Source organism: Pseudophryne corroboree, chromosome 7 (genome assembly GCF_028390025.1).
Source record: "Pseudophryne corroboree isolate aPseCor3 chromosome 7, aPseCor3.hap2, whole genome shotgun sequence".
Classification (NCBI taxonomy): Eukaryota; Metazoa; Chordata; class Amphibia; order Anura; family Myobatrachidae; genus Pseudophryne; species Pseudophryne corroboree.
Window position 1 is genome coordinate 314,468,267 of NC_086450.1, and position 17,266 is coordinate 314,485,532.

Here is a 17,266-nt window from a genome sequence, read left to right on the forward strand (position 1 = left end):
TCCTCCACTGCATGTGTGACCTTTTTCCCCCCTTTATTTTAACTGAGAATGCAGAACCTTTCCTTATCCCCTCAACTGCACAAGCTTGAAAGTAATATTGATTACTGAGATCGATATTATTTTCACGAATATTCTCTCTAATACAGAGATGCTGGTCCAAAATATTGGTATGGGACTGCGAATTGCCCATCCCTAGCATGGACTCTCAGAAACCAAGGATTGCGCCCCATCTTCTGCCTACTTGAGATGTGGGGGTCTATTTAAAAAGAGTCTAATGCATGCGATCGCAAAAATATCTCTAGCATTAAGCTAACTAACCCTACATGCAGCATTATTCTCAATGATTTAGGGATGACCATGGACTGGTTTAATAACCACTGATGGCATACATCAGCGGCGAAGCTAGATGGCGGCCGTGGTCTGAGCAGGTGCTGGAGCGAACCACGGATGTTTCAATCATAGACTGTTTTCCACTACTGATGGTAGAACTGTCAACTCTACTGTTACATGGCCCTATTTACCAGGCAATTAAAAGCTTAGTTTTTCAAAGCTTGGCCAGGTTAGCTAACCTGTATTCTATATTTTTGCTTTTTTGAGACAGGAATCCTTAAGATCCGTCTTCATAAGCCTATGCATGCATTTACTGTTGAAACTCCTTGCCAGCAACTTTAGGCTGCAGGTGAGATAACGCTTAGAGGTGGAGTTTTCACAGATAAATAGAAGATACAGCCTAAAGCCCCATACACACTAGGCAATATTGTGAACAATATCACTCAGAAAGGGCTTTCTGAGCTATATTGTGAACAATATCGCCTAGTGTGTGCACTCATTATCGCTAACGATGCACGCTCCCGCTCGTCCTTAACGACCCCTTCCCTTGTCTGAACATGTACAGACGAGGGAGGGCCTCATTAATGACAGCCATGCTCTTCATTCCTCCGCCCGCCGTCGCACCCTTCCCCGCCGGCATCGGCCACCGTCAATATCGGCAGGGATCGTCTACTGTGGACTGGGCTTAATACAGCCATAATGGTAATATTAATAAATAGGCCTCTGCAATGTTTGGCATGGGGATGGACATCGGATATCAATATATTGAGAAAATGTTTATTCTGAGATCAAGATGTACAGTATCACAAATGTCTTAGAAAAGTGATGGGTAGCACAGCATATGCACGGAGATGGCAGCCATGTGGTCTTGTTATGGGAGTGTTGAAAGCAAGCCTATGAAAGTGATTGCGTACACATACACTCAACCGCGGACACAGGAGGCCATACTCTGATGGATAAGCTGCACCTGCCACAGGGCTGCTGCAATTTCTGATGGCGCTTCGAAAACATGCACCAATCAGTATTTCATAGTCTGGACGCTCGCAGTGGACGTCTCAGTCCTTGCACATTTGAATTCATGGGGTATGCAGTTACGTGCAGTGGGGTGAGGCAGAGCCTTTCATGTCATACTAACGTACAAACCCAAGTTTTGACTATATAAAGTATATGAGAACTATAAAGATTATATTAGAAATATCTTCTTTGTATTATTCTAATAATTTTTATAGTCAAAACGCTGGAGTAAAAGACTTATGGCAGGTGAGGCACCTATCTTTTCCTCACATCTCTGATCAAAACTCACCAAATTTCCGGCAGTATATACAGCTGCACCTTTACAGAATGTCCACATGAACCCTTTGGGTCATATATTGTGTGTAAATCTAGCTCTGGTACTAGTCGGTGCCTCCTGAGCCATTTTCCTCACTGAAGGTCCCTGAGGTTAGTATGTTAGGCCGACATTTATCATGTCAACGTGCCTTAGGCCGGCATGAGAATGCTGACATGGGCAAAATGCCTACATGCAAATTTAATCCTATCTACACAGATGACATGTCGGCATGATAGGATGTCGACCTAACAACCCTAGTGGCCCAGACATTACTTGCCCGATCCCGGCAGCTGCATCAGCACCATCTTCTTCGGGGTCCTGGTGGTCATGTGACGTGCAGTTTTGGCACAGGCGTCTGAGCAGCAGCGTTCCGGTAAGTATTCCTTACCTACGCCTTCCCTAGTGCCTAACCCAGATTCTGAGAAAGTCCACATTTCACATGGCAATATTCCAGATGTCGACACCCTGTTAGCATGTTGACATTGTCGTGTCAACATTATCAATATTGACATGGTCAGTGTTAAACATGTGACTGGATACCTGTACACAAGGTAAGGCCTTGTACTGTGGTAGATACCGTAGCGGCATTTGCAGAGTGTCGCAGTTACCATACACAGGCAAGCACCAATAAACGCAGCCGCTTCTGCCTCGGCCTCCGAATTACCAACATATTAGGCAGATCAGTAATCGCTGCTTGCGCAATGAGAGAAGCGCTCAGCGGTATCCTGTAAGCAAGGAGGGTCCTCGCTCCCCAGTGCCAGACTGATTCATCGGTAATGATCCCATGTCCGTCCGAAACATCGGCATGGCCTCTCCAGTCGTTTACTACTAAAATTCCAGATTGGACGGTGGTAATGCCGCCACCCACTTATTGACGAAACCCCGCCCCTTTCGAGGTCGGCCGGTTCCGGACAGTCGGAGGTAGCACTCACCAGCGCCCACTGCCGTAACACGTGCAGGGTACCCCAGAACGGACACTCCCCCAGTCGTGACGTGAGGCGGGGGGAGGGGCGGTCCTCGCTGCCCAAGTTTGGCTCACGAGTGACGTCTGAGCACACGTGACCGGGCTAGAGGAGCAACGTAGAAATGGAGGCGGCCGGTGTGGGCTGCGCTGCCGCGAGTGACATGGTGAGTACGGGGTGTGCTGGGCGGGCGGTGACCACGATGTGCCGGATGCGAGGCCGCCCTGTATGTGTGGACTCGTTCCTCGGCCCTTTTAGCACGAGCAGCGCTTCTAGCCACGTACCCGGGACTGGCAGTAACTGGAGCTGCCGCCTGGGCTTCTCCTGTTATCCCGGTAGCTGCATAGGACGTGGTGGTAGACATGCAAAGCTTGCCTCACTGCCGCCTTCTCTTATGCTCCTGCTAAGCTTACTGCAGCAGCGTTTATACAAATAAATACACTGGTGCCTCCTTATATACAGTAGGGGTCTGGCTTTCTGTAATGTGCATTATTATTATTTTTATTGTGAAAGTGATGCAACTGTGGTAACATGGAGGACACTACTATCATATCCTCTCTCTCATATGTATCACTTGTTTCAATAAAGAAGCTTTATGAAAAGTTGATAAAAACTTGGCGTATGCGGTTGGTCTGGGTAGATGGTCAGCACTCCTATAGAGCTTAGGCTGGCTGTAGCGCCTGATTCAGAGATGAACGCAGTACGCACAGCAGCTGCGCTTTTGGATTACGCTGCTGTCTGTAAATATGCCAGGATGTCAAATTGGATCACTCTGCCAAAACATTGGCCATCTGAATTGTATTGCCTGTCCCTAGTGCAGCCTCCCTAAAAGATACGGCTGATCGTAAAATTGAGACTACACTCAAATCATTGTACAAAGCTGCTGGGTGGCACAAAGACCCACTATTGCATGTGCGTGGATCACAAAAGCCATTGCTAAATGGTCAGGTAACCTAATTGATGGGGGATGATGTTTTACTCCTGCAGCATATACAGGTTTGCTTAATGCACGCACCACCACTATGGCAGTGTCAGCACGCAGGGGCTTGTGGCTACGCCAGTGGACTGCTGATGCGGACTCCAGGAACGGTGTGGAATGCTTGCCATTCACAGGAGAGGTCTTGAGACAAACTAGACAAATGGATCTCCAAAGCTACTGTGGGTAAGTCTACGTATCTTCCTTCCACAGCTCCCCCAGCCAAGAAAGCTTATTCAGCTTCAAATTTACAGTCCTTTCGGACAGCCAAGTTTAAGGGAAAATCCAGAGGTGCTTATACGTCTTCCAGTGGTGCAATAGGTAAACCACGCAAACCAGCAACTGCAGCTGCTCAGGAACAGAGCTCAGACTCTGTTTCCTCAAAGCCTTCAGCATGACGGTGGACCGCGAGGCTTGGAGGGCTGCCAGGTGGGAGCCCGACTAAAATTCTTCAGTCACATCTGGTCAAGTTCGTGCTGGGATCCCTGGGTCATATCTTATTTCCTAGGGATACAAACTGGAGTTCTAAGACCTCCCACCTCACAGATACTTCAAATTAGGCTTACCAGCTTCACAAGAGGCAAGTATAACTTTACAGCAGGCCATCCAAAAACTGGTACAGACTCAAGTCATTGTTCCAGTTCCACCTCCTCTGCACAACAAGGGATGCTATTCCAACTTGTTTGTAGTACCGAAACCGGACGGTTCGGTACAACCAATTCTGAAGATCAAGTCGTTGAATCCATTCTTAAGTGTTCAAGATGGAATCTCTGAGAGCGGTGATCTCAGGTCTGGAGGATGCGGAATTCCTTGTGTCTTTGGATATCAAGGATGCATAACTTCACATTCCAATCTGGCCGCCTCATCAAACTTATCTGCGGTTTGCACTACAGGACTGTCATTACCAGTTCCAGGCCCTGCTATTTGGTCTCTCCACGGCACCGAGGGTATTCACCAAAGTGATGGCAGAGATGATGTTTGTACTTCGCAAGCAGGGTGTGAACATAATTCCATACCTGGACGATCTTCTGATAAAGGTTCCGTCCAGGGAAAGGTTGCTGGACAGCATTGGCCTCTCAACCAAACTTCTCCAGGATCACGGGTGGATTCTGAACCTTCCGAAATCTCCCCTAGAGCCTACTCGGAGGCTCCCATTCTTGGGAATGATACTGGACACAGTCCCAGAAGGCGTTCCTTCCGTTGGAAAAGGCATTAGTAATCCAATCGAAGGTTCGGGATGTCCTTAAGCCAACCCTGATATCTGTGCATCTATGCATTCGACTTCTGGGGAAAATGGTGACCTCTTACGAGGTGTTTCAATACGGAAGGTTTCACGCAAGACCCTTCCAACTCGATCTGTTGGACAAATGGTCCAGATCGCATCTTCACATGCACCAGAGGATCAATCTGTCGCCAAAAGCCAGGATCTCCCTTCTGTGGTGGCTACAGATTTCTCACCTCAACAAGGGTCGGAGGTTCGGAATTCAGGACTGGATCCTGTTAACCACGGTGCAAGCCTCAGAGGTTGGGGAGCAGTCACCCAGGGGGTGCAGTGTCAAGGAAGATGGTCGTCAGGAAGTCACCGTTCCAATCAACATTCTGGAACTTAGGGCCATATACAACGCCCTACTGCAGGCCTCTTATGTTCTTCAGGATCGGACCATTCAGGTCAAGTCAGACAATGTAACGGCAGTGACATACATAAACAGGGCGGAACAAAAAGCAGAGCAGCGATGTCAAGAATTCTCTGGGCAGAAAAAAACACTGTGGCGTTGTCAGCGGTCTTCATTCTGGGAATAGACAACTGGGAAGCAGACGTCCTCAGCAGACACGACCTGCACCCGGGGGAGTGGGGCCTTCATCCGGAAATCTTTCAGGCGCTTGACACGTCGTCGGGGGTATCCACAAATCGACATGATGGCCTCTCATCTCAACAAGAAGCTCAAGTGGTATTGTTCCAGGTCGAGAGACCCACAGGCAGTGGCGGTAGATGCTCTGACGACTCCATGGGTCTATAAGATGGTGTACGTGTTTCCTCCACTTCCTCTGATCCCAATAATTCTCTAAAGAATAAAAAGGGAAAAGGTTCAAGCAATACTCATTGCTCCGGACTGGCCAAGAAGGGCCTGGTATGTGGACCTACTGGAGATGCTCCTCGAAGATCTGTGGCTTCTACCTCTTCGCGAGGATCTTCTGCAACAGGGCCCGTTCGTCTGTCAGGTCTTACTGCGGCTACGGAAGTTGAAAGGATGACTCTAGCCAGAAGAGGGATCCCTAAAAAAGTTATCCCGAGTATGATCCAAGCCAGGAAGTGGGTAATGTCTTAACATTACCACCGTATTTGGAAGAAATACGTCTCTTGGTGTGAAAGCAGAGCTTATTCTGCAGTGGAATTTCACCTGGGACGTTTCCTACTTTTTCTGCAGGCAGGTGTGGATGTGGCACTCGTCTGGGCTCCATAACGGTCCAGATTTCGTCATTGTCCATTTTCTTTCAGAAACAATTGGTTTCTCTCCCTGAGGTCCAGACGTTTTTGAAAGGTGTTCTGTGCATCCAACCTCCCTTTGTGCCTCCCACGGCACCTTTTGGGATCTCAATTTGGTGCTGCAGTTCCTCCAATTGGACTAGTTTGAACCTTTACAGGAGGTGGACATTAAATATCTTACGCGGAAGACTGTCACACTGTTGGCTTTGGTTTCAGCAAGATGTGTGTCGGAGCTGGGGACTTTGTCTCGCAAGAGCCCCTATTTAATTTTCCATGAAGACAGAGCTGAACTCAGAACTTGTCAGCAATTTCTTCCGAAAGTGGTGTCTGCATTTCACATCAACCAACCTATTTGTGGTTCCAGTTATCACCAACACTTCCTCTACTTCAGTCTTTGGAAGTTGTGAGGGCTTTGAAGATATACGTAAAAAGGACAGCTCGTCACAGGAAATCAGACTCGCTATTCGTTCTATATGATCCCAATAAAATTGGGTGTCCTGCTTCAAAGCAGACAATTGCACGCTGAATCAGGCTTACTATCCAGCATGTTTATTCCACGGCAGGTTTGCCGGTTCCAAAATCTGTATAGGCCCACTCTACGTTTCCTAGACTGAGTCTGGTAGGAGGGGCATAGAGGGAGGAGCCAGCCCATGCTATCAGATTCTTAAAGTGCCCATGGCTTCTAGTGGACCCGTCTATACCCGTGGTACAAAATGGAATTCTAGTATCCTCTACGGACTGCGAGAAAAGGATATACTTGTAGTTAATATAAATCCTATTTCTCTATCGTCCTAGTGGATGCTGGGGTTCCTGAAAGGACCATGGGGAATAGCGGCTCCGCAGGAGACAGGGCACAAAAAGTAAAGCTTTATGATCAGGTGGTGTGTACTGGCTCCTCCCCCTATGACCCTCCTCCAAGCCTCAGTTAGGTTTTTGTGCCCGGCCGAGAAGGGTGCAATCTAGGTGGCTCTCCTAAAGAGCTGCTTAGAAAAGTTTAGCTTAGGTTTTTTATTTTACAGTGAGTCCTGCTGGCAACAGGATCACTGCAACGAGGGACTTAGGGGAGAAGAAGTGAACTCACCTGCGTGCAGGATGGATTGGCTTCTTTGGCTACTGGACATTAGCTCCAGAGGGACGATCACAGGTACAGCCTGGATGGTCACCGGAGCCTCGCCGCCGGCCCCCTTGCAGATGCTGAAAAGAGAAGAAGGTCCAGAATCGGCGGCAGAAGACTCCTCAGTCTTCTTAAGGTAGCGCACAGCACTGCAGCTGTGCGCCATTGCTCTCAGCACACTTAACACGGCAGTCACTGAGGGTGCAGGGCGCTGGGAGGGGGGCGCCCTGGGAGGCAATGTAAACCTATTTTTTGGCAAAAAATACCTCACATATAGCCTCCGGGGGCTATATGGAGATATTTAACCCCTGCCAGAATCCGTTAAAGAGCGGGAGACGAGCCCGCCGAAAAAGGGGCGGGGCCTATCTCCTCAGCACACAGCGCCATTTTCCTCACACAGCTCCGCTGGTCAGGAAGGCTCCCAGGCTCTCCCCTGCACTGCACTACAGAAACAGGGTAAAACAAGAGAGGGGGGGCAAAATTGTGGCAAAATTATATATATTAAAGCAGCTATATAGGGAGCACTTATTATAAGGCTATCCCTGTCATATATAGCGCTTTTGGTGTGTGCTGGCAAACTCTCCCTCTGTCTCCCCAAAGGGCTAGTGGGGTCCTGTCTTCTTTAAGAGCATTCCCTGTGTGTCTGCTGTGTGTCGGTACGTGTGTGTCGACATGTATGAGGACGATATTGGTGTGGAGGCGGAGCAATTGCCAAATATGGGGATGTCACCCCCTAGGGAGTCGACACCAGAATGGATGGCTTTATTTATGGAATTACGGGATAGTGTCAACACGCTAAAGCAGTCGTTTGACGACATGAGACGGCCGGACAATCAATCAGCACCTGTCCAGGCGCCTCAAACACCGTCAGGGGCTGTGAAACGCCCGTTACCTCAGTCGGTCGACACGGACCCAGACACAGGCACTGATTCCAGTGGCGACGGTGACGAATCAACCGTATTTTCCAGTAGGGCCACACGTTATATGATTTTGGCAATGAAGGAGGCGTTACATATTGCTGATACTACAGGTACCACAAAACAGGGTATTATGTGGGGTGTGAAAAAACTACCTATAGTTTTTCCTGAATCAGATAAATTAAATGAGGTGTGTGATGAAGCGTGGGTTGCCCCCGATAAAAAACTGCTAATTTCAAAGAAGTTATTGGCTTTATACCCTTTCCCGCCAGAGGTTAGGGCGCGCTGGGAAACACCTCCTAGGGTGGACAAGGCGCTCACACGCTTATCAAAACAAGTGGCGTTACCCTCTCCTGAGACGGCCGCACTTAAAGATCCAGCAGATAGGAGGATGGAAAATATCCAAAAAAGTATATACACACATACAGGTGTTATACTACGACCAGCTATAGCGACAGCCTGGATGTGCAGTGCTGGGGTAGCTTGGTCAGAGTCCCTGATTGAAAATATTGATACCCTGGATAGGGACAATGTTTTACTGTCTTTAGAGCAAATAAAGGATGCGTTTCTTTATATGCGTGATGCACAGAGAGATATTTGCACACTGGCATCACGGGTAAGTGCTATGTCCATTTCGGCCAGAAGAAGTTTATGGACGCGACAGTGGTCAGGTGATGCGGACTCAAAACGGCATATGGAAGTTTTGCCGTATAAAGGGGAGGAGTTATTTGGTGTTGGTCTATCGGATTTGGTGGCCACGGCTACAGCCGGGAAATCCACCTTTTTACCTCAAGTCACTCCCCAACAGAAAAAGACACCGACTTTTCAACCGCAGCCCTTTCGTTCCTTTAAAAACAAGAGAGCAAAGGGATATTCATATCTGCCACGAGGCAGAGGAAGGGGGAAGAGACTGCAACAGGCAGCTCCTTCCCAGGAACAGAAGCCCTCCCCCGCTTCTACAAAAGCCTCAGCATGACGCTGGGGCTTCTCAAGCGGACTCGGGGGCGGTGGGGGGTCGTCTCAAGAATTTCAGCGCGCAGTGGGCTCACTCGCAGGTGGATCCCTGGATCCTGCAGATAATATCTCAGGGTTACAGGTTGGAACTAGAGACGTCTCCACCTCGCCGTTTCCTGAAGTCTGCTTTACCAACGTCCCCCTCCGACAGGGTGACGGTCTTGGAAGCCATTCACAAGCTGTACTCTCAGCAGGTGATAGTCAAGGTACCTCTTTTACAACAAGGAAAGGGGTATTATTCCACTCTATTTGTGGTACCGAAGCCGGATGGCTCGGTAAGACCTATTCTAAATCTGAAATCCTTGAACCTGTACATAAAAAAGTTCAAGTTCAAGATGGAGTCACTCAGAGCGGTGATAGCGAACCTGGAAGAAGGGGACTTTATGGTATCCTTGGACATCAAGGATGCGTATCTCCACGTTCCAATTTACCCCTCACACCAGGGGTACCTCAGGTTCGTCGTACAGAACTGTCACTATCAGTTTCAGACGCTGCCGTTTGGATTGTCCACGGCACCTCGGGTCTTTACCAAGGTAATGGCCGAGATGATGATTCTTCTTCGAAGAAAAGGCGTATTAATTATCCCATACTTGGACGATCTCCTAATAAGGGCAAGGTCCAGAGAACAGCTAGAGATGGGACTAGCACTGTCTCAAGAAGTGCTAAAGCAGCACGGGTGGATTCTGAATATTCCGAAATCCCAGTTAATTCCGACAACACGTCTGCTGTTCCTAGGGATGATTCTGGACACGGTTCAGAAAAAGGTTTTTCTCCCGGAGGAAAAAGCCAAGGAGTTATCCGAACTTGTCAGGAACCTCCTAAAACCAGGAAAGGTGTCTGTACATCAATGCACAAGAGTCCTGGGAAAAATGGTGGCTTCTTACGAAGCAATTCCATTCGGCAGATTCCACGCAAGAGTTTTCCAGAGGGATCTGCTGGACAAATGGTCAGGGTCGCATCTTCAGATGCACCAGCGGATAACCCTGTCTCCAAGGACAAGGGTATCTCTTCTGTGGTGGTTGCAGAGTGCTCATCTATTGGAGGGCCGCAGATTCGGCATACAGGATTGGATCCTGGTGACCACGGACGCCAGCCTGAGAGGCTGGGGAGCAGTCACACAAGGAAGAAACTTCCAGGGCGTGTGGTCGAGCCTGGAAACGTCTCTTCACATAAACATTCTGGAACTAAGAGCAATCTACAATGCTCTAAGCCAGGCAGAACCTCTGCTTCAAGGAAAACCGGTGTTGATCCAGTCGGACAACATCACGGCAGTCGCCCATGTAAACAGACAGGGCGGCACAAGAAGCAGGAGTGCAATGGCAGAAGCTGCAAGGATTCTTCGCTGGGCAGAGAATCATGTGATAGCACTGTCAGCAGTGTTCATCCCGGGAGTGGACAACTGGGAAGCAGACTTCCTCAGCAGACACGACCTTCACCCGGGAGAGTGGGGACTTCATCCAGAAGTTTTCCACATGCTTGTAACCCGTTGGGAAAGACCAATGGTGGACATGATGGCGTCTCGCCTCAACAAAAAACTGGACAGGTATTGCGCCAGGTCAAGAGATCCGCAGGCAATAGCTGTGGACGCGCTGGTAACGCCTTGGGTGTACCAGTCGGTGTATGTGTTTCCTCCTCTGCCTCTCATACCAAAAGTATTGAGAATTATACGGCAAAGAGGCGTAAGAACGATACTAGTGGCTCCGGATTGGCCAAGAAGGACTTGGTACCCGGAACTTCAAGAGATGATCACGGAGGATCCGTGGCCTCTACCTCTGAGAAGGGACCTGCTTCAGCAGGGTCCCTGTCTGTTTCAAGACTTACCGCGGCTGCGTTTGACGGCATGGCGGTTGAACGCCGGATCCTAAAGGAAAAAGGCATTCCGGAAGAAGTCATTCCTACCTTGATTAAAGCAAGGAAGGAAGTAACCGGTAACATTATCACCGCATTTGGCGAAAATATGTTGCGTGGTGCGAGGATCGGAGTGCTCCGACGGAGGAATTTCAACTGGGTCGATTCCTACATTTCCTGCAATCAGGATTGTCTATGGGTCTCAAATTGGGATCTATTAAGGTTCAAATTTCGGCCCTGTCGATTTTCTTCCAGAAAGAATTGGCTTCAGTTCCTGAAGTCCAGACCTTTAAGGGAGTACTGCATATACAGCCCCCTGTGGTGCCTCCAGTGGGATCTCAATGTTGTTTTGGACTTTCTCAAATCTCATTGGTTTGAACCACTAAAAAATGTGGATTTGAAATATCTCACATGGAAAGTGACCATGCTACTAGCCCTGGCTTCGGCCAGGAGAGTGTCAGAACTGGCAGCTTTATCTTACAAAAGCCCATATCTGATTTTCCATTCGGACAGGGCAGAACTGCGGACTCGTCCGCATTTTCTCCCTAAGGTGGTGTCAGCATTTCATCTGAACCAGCCTATTGTAGTGCCTGCGGCTACAAGCGACTTGGAGGACTCCCAAGTTGTTGGACGTTGTCAGAGCTTTAAAAATATACATTTCAAGGACAGCTGGAGTCAGGAAATCTGACTCACTGTTTATACTATATGCTCCCAACAAGTTGGGCGCTCCTGCGTCTAAGCAGACTATTGCTCGCTGGATTTGTAGTACGATTCAGCTTGCACATTCTGTGGCAGGCCTGCCACAGCCAAAATCTGTAAAAGCCCACTCCACAAGGAAGGTGGGTTCTTCTTGGGCGGCTGCCCGAGGGGTCTCGGCATTACAACTCTGCCGAGCGGCTACGTGGTCGGGGGAGAACACGTTTGTAAAATTCTACAAATTTGATACCCTGGCTAAGGAGGACCTGGAGTTCTCTCATTCGGTGCTGCAGAGTCATCCGCACTCTCCCGCCCGTTTGGGAGCTTTGGTATAATCCCCATGGTCCTTTCAGGAACCCCAGCATCCACTAGGACGATAGAGAAAATAAGAATTTACTTACCGATAATTCTATTTCTCGGAGTCCGTAGTGGATGCTGGGCGCCCATCCCAAGTGCGGATTATCTGCAATAATTGTACATAGTTATTGTTACCTAAATCGGGTTATTGTTGTAGGGAGCCATCTTTCAGAGGCTCCTCTGTTATCATACTGTTAACTGGGTTTAGATCACAGGTTGTACGGTGTGATTGGTGTGGCTGGTATGAGTCTTACCCGGGATTCATAAATCCTTCCTTATTGTGTACGCTCGTCCGGGCACAGTATCCTAACTGAGGCTTGGAGGAGGGTCATAGGGGGAGGAGCCAGTACACACCACCTGATCATAAAGCTTTACTTTTTGTGCCCTGTCTCCTGCGGAGCCGCTATTCCCCATGGTCCTTTCAGGAACCCCAGCATCCACTACGGACTCCGAGAAATAGAATTATCGGTAAGTAAATTCTTATTTTTTCCTAATGCTGGGCATACACTGAAATAAATCGTTTCTCAGCCCGACAGACATTGTATGTGACACCCAGCTGATATCATGTCCATACACTGAGATATCTTGCAGTGTATGGCCACACCATATCAGAGTTCCTCCTCTGGCGAAGAGACATTTCCTCATTTCTCTGCAGTGAAGGAAAAGGGGAAATGTCCATTGGTCAGCCGTGGAAGTGTATGCACTTCCCAATGTGGCCAACATGCAACTTAAAAAGTATAGCAAATCAGACAGAGATGCTGGACGATTCTTCATGACCGATATTTTCGGATTGGTCACGCACATACACTGTACAATTATCTGGGCGATCCGCCAAACTTGGGCACATTGCCCGGATAATTGTATAATGTTTGCTAAGCATAATTGACAAATTTATACAGATCCACAGTGGTATGGAAAACATGAACGCAGGAGGGACCTGACATTTTGTGGGAGGAATCGTGACGTCTGCTCCAGCCCCCCGATCATCACAGCGGCTGAGTAAGTCCTGGGCTGTGCAGAGACTACACAAACTTCTGTTTGTGCAGCTCTCTTGCACATGCGATTGCACAGCGAATTCCCCCTCCCCCTGTAGGCGGCGATTACCTGATCGCAGGGATGCAAAAAAACGCACCCTAGCGATCAGGTCTGAATCCCCCCCCATGTAATTTGTTAATCTACTTTACTTGAGGATTACAACTCCCTGTAAGTGTGAGTTGTGTATGCATTTTAGGGTGTATTACTTTCCTGTTGTGTTTTGATCTTTCACTACTTATGTGTAAGTGAAGTACGCTGTCTGATTCATGTATATGGGTGATTGCCTGTGGTATGGTGGTGAATTGAGAGACTTATCACTTTAAAAAACAAAACAAAACCAAAACCTGTACGGGCTTTGTTACGACCCATTCTATGTGTGTAGGGTACGCATCCACCACCTACATTTTAGGTGAGGTGTTTCCTTCTACCCATCCTACTGCTCCCTTTCATCCGCTGGGATATCTACTTAGGTGTGCATTTAGAATATCACCTTTGCTTCGACACGCACTATGTCTCATCCACGCTCCTACTAAGACTGTTACTACACATTGTATATTTTATTATTTTTTTCATGTGTATAAATCATTACGAGCCAATTTGATAGAGAACATAGGAAAGATTACTAATTGTAAGACCACTAGCTGTTTCGCCCACATGGATATTGTGGTGAATTGAGCGACTCATTTAAAAGAAACTTTTATGATCTTCTTTATAATTCTTTTCAAGTGAGTAGGGTACGTCTCGTGAGTGGTCTACTCCTACTCCTAAAGCTTGTTGAGATATCCTTATGGCTGTGAATTCAGATCCTTACCCCATAATTTCTTCAAACATGTGGTGTCAGCTATACAATTATAAGACTGTACTACACACTGTGTATTCTATTTCTTTTATGTTTCTTCGTACGAATGAGGAAAAGCGGTTGAAACAAAACATTTGGACGAAATCGCCGTGGCTAGAATTATTGAGACCATTTGTCACACTTCCTTTATTTCTGTATCCACAGATATATTTAGTTGCGCCTTTGATTTAATCCCTCACTTTATTGGTTTTTATTCTACAAATGCTGATTTGGGCAGGTTGTGGATTGGGCAGCAATCATTAGCGCCACAGTTCTATAACGACATCCAGAAGTACAAGTTGACCCTGCTAAAAAGAATAACTGGACCCATTTAAGGAAGCAATGACCACCTCCTGATTAAGGTAACACTGGACACTGCCTTTGGCTGAAAAGATGGAACACTGCCATATCACAAAAGGAGACTTACAGGACAGACCCCCAATTCTGAGACCCTTCGAACCAAAACAATTTGATTTTTTTTGTCTTTGTATTTCTTAACATATGCTACAATAATATAACAATAAATGATTGTACCATTATTGTACCAGGAACAAATTGCAAATGTCCTATATATGCCCAATCTTTAAGCCGAGAATTTTGTCTGTCAATAGTCGCATTTATTAAACTTGCAACATTGTTACAGAGTAAGAATTAATCAGGAGAACCTATATGGTCAATAAAATAATTTTAGGGGAGACTTTCTTTTGTCCCTATGAACAATAGCTGTACTCCATGTATGCAAATGCCTTTGCAGCTGAGGTTCAGTATGCAAAGGTTGTGTGAAAATATGCAAATGCTGCAGCTGCCATGATTTGTGTATGAAGACGCATTGAATTTACGTCAGTTGTAAATAGCCTTGAAAAAGCTTAAGTTGTAATATTAAAGCAGCATATACTAACCGTAACAGCGACTGCAGCGTAGGAGAGTCCTATACTGCACACACAGCCACTCACTGACAGCCACAATATATGCTTTGTAAAGATATACCAACATCTATGAGACTGCACTTCTAATTTATATCTACAAGTTATTCCCTGTAATTACTGCTACTGTCATGTATTGCTATATCAATAATAATTGTAATAAGATCACAGCACTTCGAGCACTGCAGATGCAGCAAGACACAGCTTATATTCTAATTTAGATCTACAAGTTATTCCCATGAATGTAATCACTAGTACTATCTTTTGTTACTATAGTTACAGAATTTGCAACAAGATTGCAACACTTTGACCACTGTGCCTGTGCAATTGTAGCAATAGTAACTGCAAGATAGAGCTCATTTTTAGCAAAAATACATGGCATTAGCTGATCCATAGGACTAGAAAAAAATGCTATACAGTCTATATTTTTACATGCTACGTGGATAGCTAATACCCCTTTCAGACTGCCAGCTACGAACACGGGTTATTGGCACATGAGCGCGCATAACCCATGTTCATGTGTGGTCTGAAAGGTGCCAGGGGAAAAAAATCCAGGGTCACTGTGCAGTGTGAACGGGAGCCAGGTCGATGCAACAGTTTCCCGTTCACTGTGTGTGTACCGGTGGCACTTGGAGATCATGTGATCTATAAGCGCCGCCCCCCACCGCATCTCCAACCCAGCAATAGGCCGGGTTGCAGATGGCGGGGCACCTGAGGCGGTGGGAAAGCGGTATAATTAGACTATTATCACAAGTCGCATGATAATTATATGTATAGCATATTATATATATATATATATATATATATATATATATATATATATATATATATATATATAAAAAAAGCAATGACTTTTTGTTAAATATATAATAAATGGTCTAAACAGCGACATCACTACAGATGGTAGTAAATAACAAACTGTGTCCTCACTTCTGAATTAATATTGAATGTCATTGATATATAATAATGCTAGTTACAAAGTAAACGTATGTACCCAGCGACGGTACGATACATTGCACCATCTGTACACACTGCAGTAGGTGACGGCGCAATGTATCATTGCCCACTGCATTTAAAATGGATGCGGTCTTTCCCGTGATCATCCCATGGGGCATGCAGCACACCCAACAGGACAACCCACGGGAGCGTGTGATCACAGGTACACACTGAGCAATGTGGCTGATATATTGTTCGGATCTGTGTTGGAACGATCTATCGTCCAATAAATCGCCTAGTGTGTACCTAGTTTAAGATTTACTGGAATATAGATTACAGTAGAGACTTAATTAAAAGAGATAGGAAATTGAAAGCAGTAACAAATGGATACACAATATTTATATATGGGGTATTCAGTTACTTGATATTGTGAATAAAACGCGGTATGACCAGACTGAAGTCATTTGAAATAGTGGGGTCAATTCAATTCAGCAACTTATGAATAGCACCGGGAATTAGCTCCCGACGCTATTCAATTCAGCTGCTAGTTACCCGCAATTGTCGGGAATTCTTCTCTCATCCCCGGGGGATGAGAGAAGAAACCCGACAAAAGTGCTGCCTCGCGGCTGGCGCGAGGCTGATTCTGTCGGGAATCAGCCTCGCGCCGGGGAGTTAAGTCGGAGAATGCTCGTTCTCCTGACAATTCAACCTGTTTAGTCGGCGAGAACGGGACATCGCCGACTTAACTGGAGCTGAATTGAATAGCGTTGGGAGCGAATTCCCGGCGCTATTCATAAGTTGCCGAATTGAATTGACCCCATTGTATCCTTAATTGGACTACTTTTCAATTCGATACTGTGACTAACTATGCTCGGCCAGATTTAAATTTTTATACTGGATATAGATCAGAGACTGCTCAAAGATAAATATCCTGTTTAGGATTATATATTTTCATTTGTGCCAATACATCTATCCCTAAGAATTATAACATTTATTATTATTATACCCTTACAATCCACAGTATATTGCTTGTGGATTCAATATAGTTATAACCATTCACTTTTCTTTATTTTTCCTTCACTATCCTTTGAAAAACAAAAAACAAAAAAAAAAACTTTCAGGTTTTACTTAAATAGAATCTAGTCTATAGACGATCTGCCACTTCGACTTCTTTTCTTGGTTTGGTTTAATCTTTATTGAAGTCAGGCAGTAGCACATCCCTTTGGTTAGATTGCAATCTAATATAGATCATACATTGTTGGAGAACAGGACAATCATTTAGGAACTGTATGGAGAACCTAAGTAGGTTACCTATCCAGTACGTTCAATATTTCCCTTTGCTTTACAACTTTATTGCAAAGTAATGCTAGGTACACACTGTAAGTTGTTCAGCTAACAAACGATAACGCATTGTGCATTGGTGGGTGTGTACAGAAGCTATGTCTGTGAACCACGTCGTTCAGACATATGGTGTCAGTTCTGCAGCACAGCTGATATTGATATAT

At 46.3% G+C, this 17,266-nt stretch overlaps 1 protein-coding gene across 1 annotated transcript in view; it reads left to right on the forward strand.

Annotated features, from left to right (window-relative positions):
• The first annotated feature begins 2,598 nt into the window (after window positions 1–2,598).
• ATF7IP2 (activating transcription factor 7 interacting protein 2) overlaps window positions 2,599–17,266 on the forward strand; it is a 233,173-nt gene continuing 218,505 nt past the window's right edge. The window contains exon 1 of the mRNA XM_063934278.1: window positions 2,599–2,788. Coding sequence (XP_063790348.1) covers window positions 2,747–2,788 — 42 coding nt within the window. The 5' untranslated portion in view covers window positions 2,599–2,746. The remainder of the gene's footprint in view (window positions 2,789–17,266) is intronic.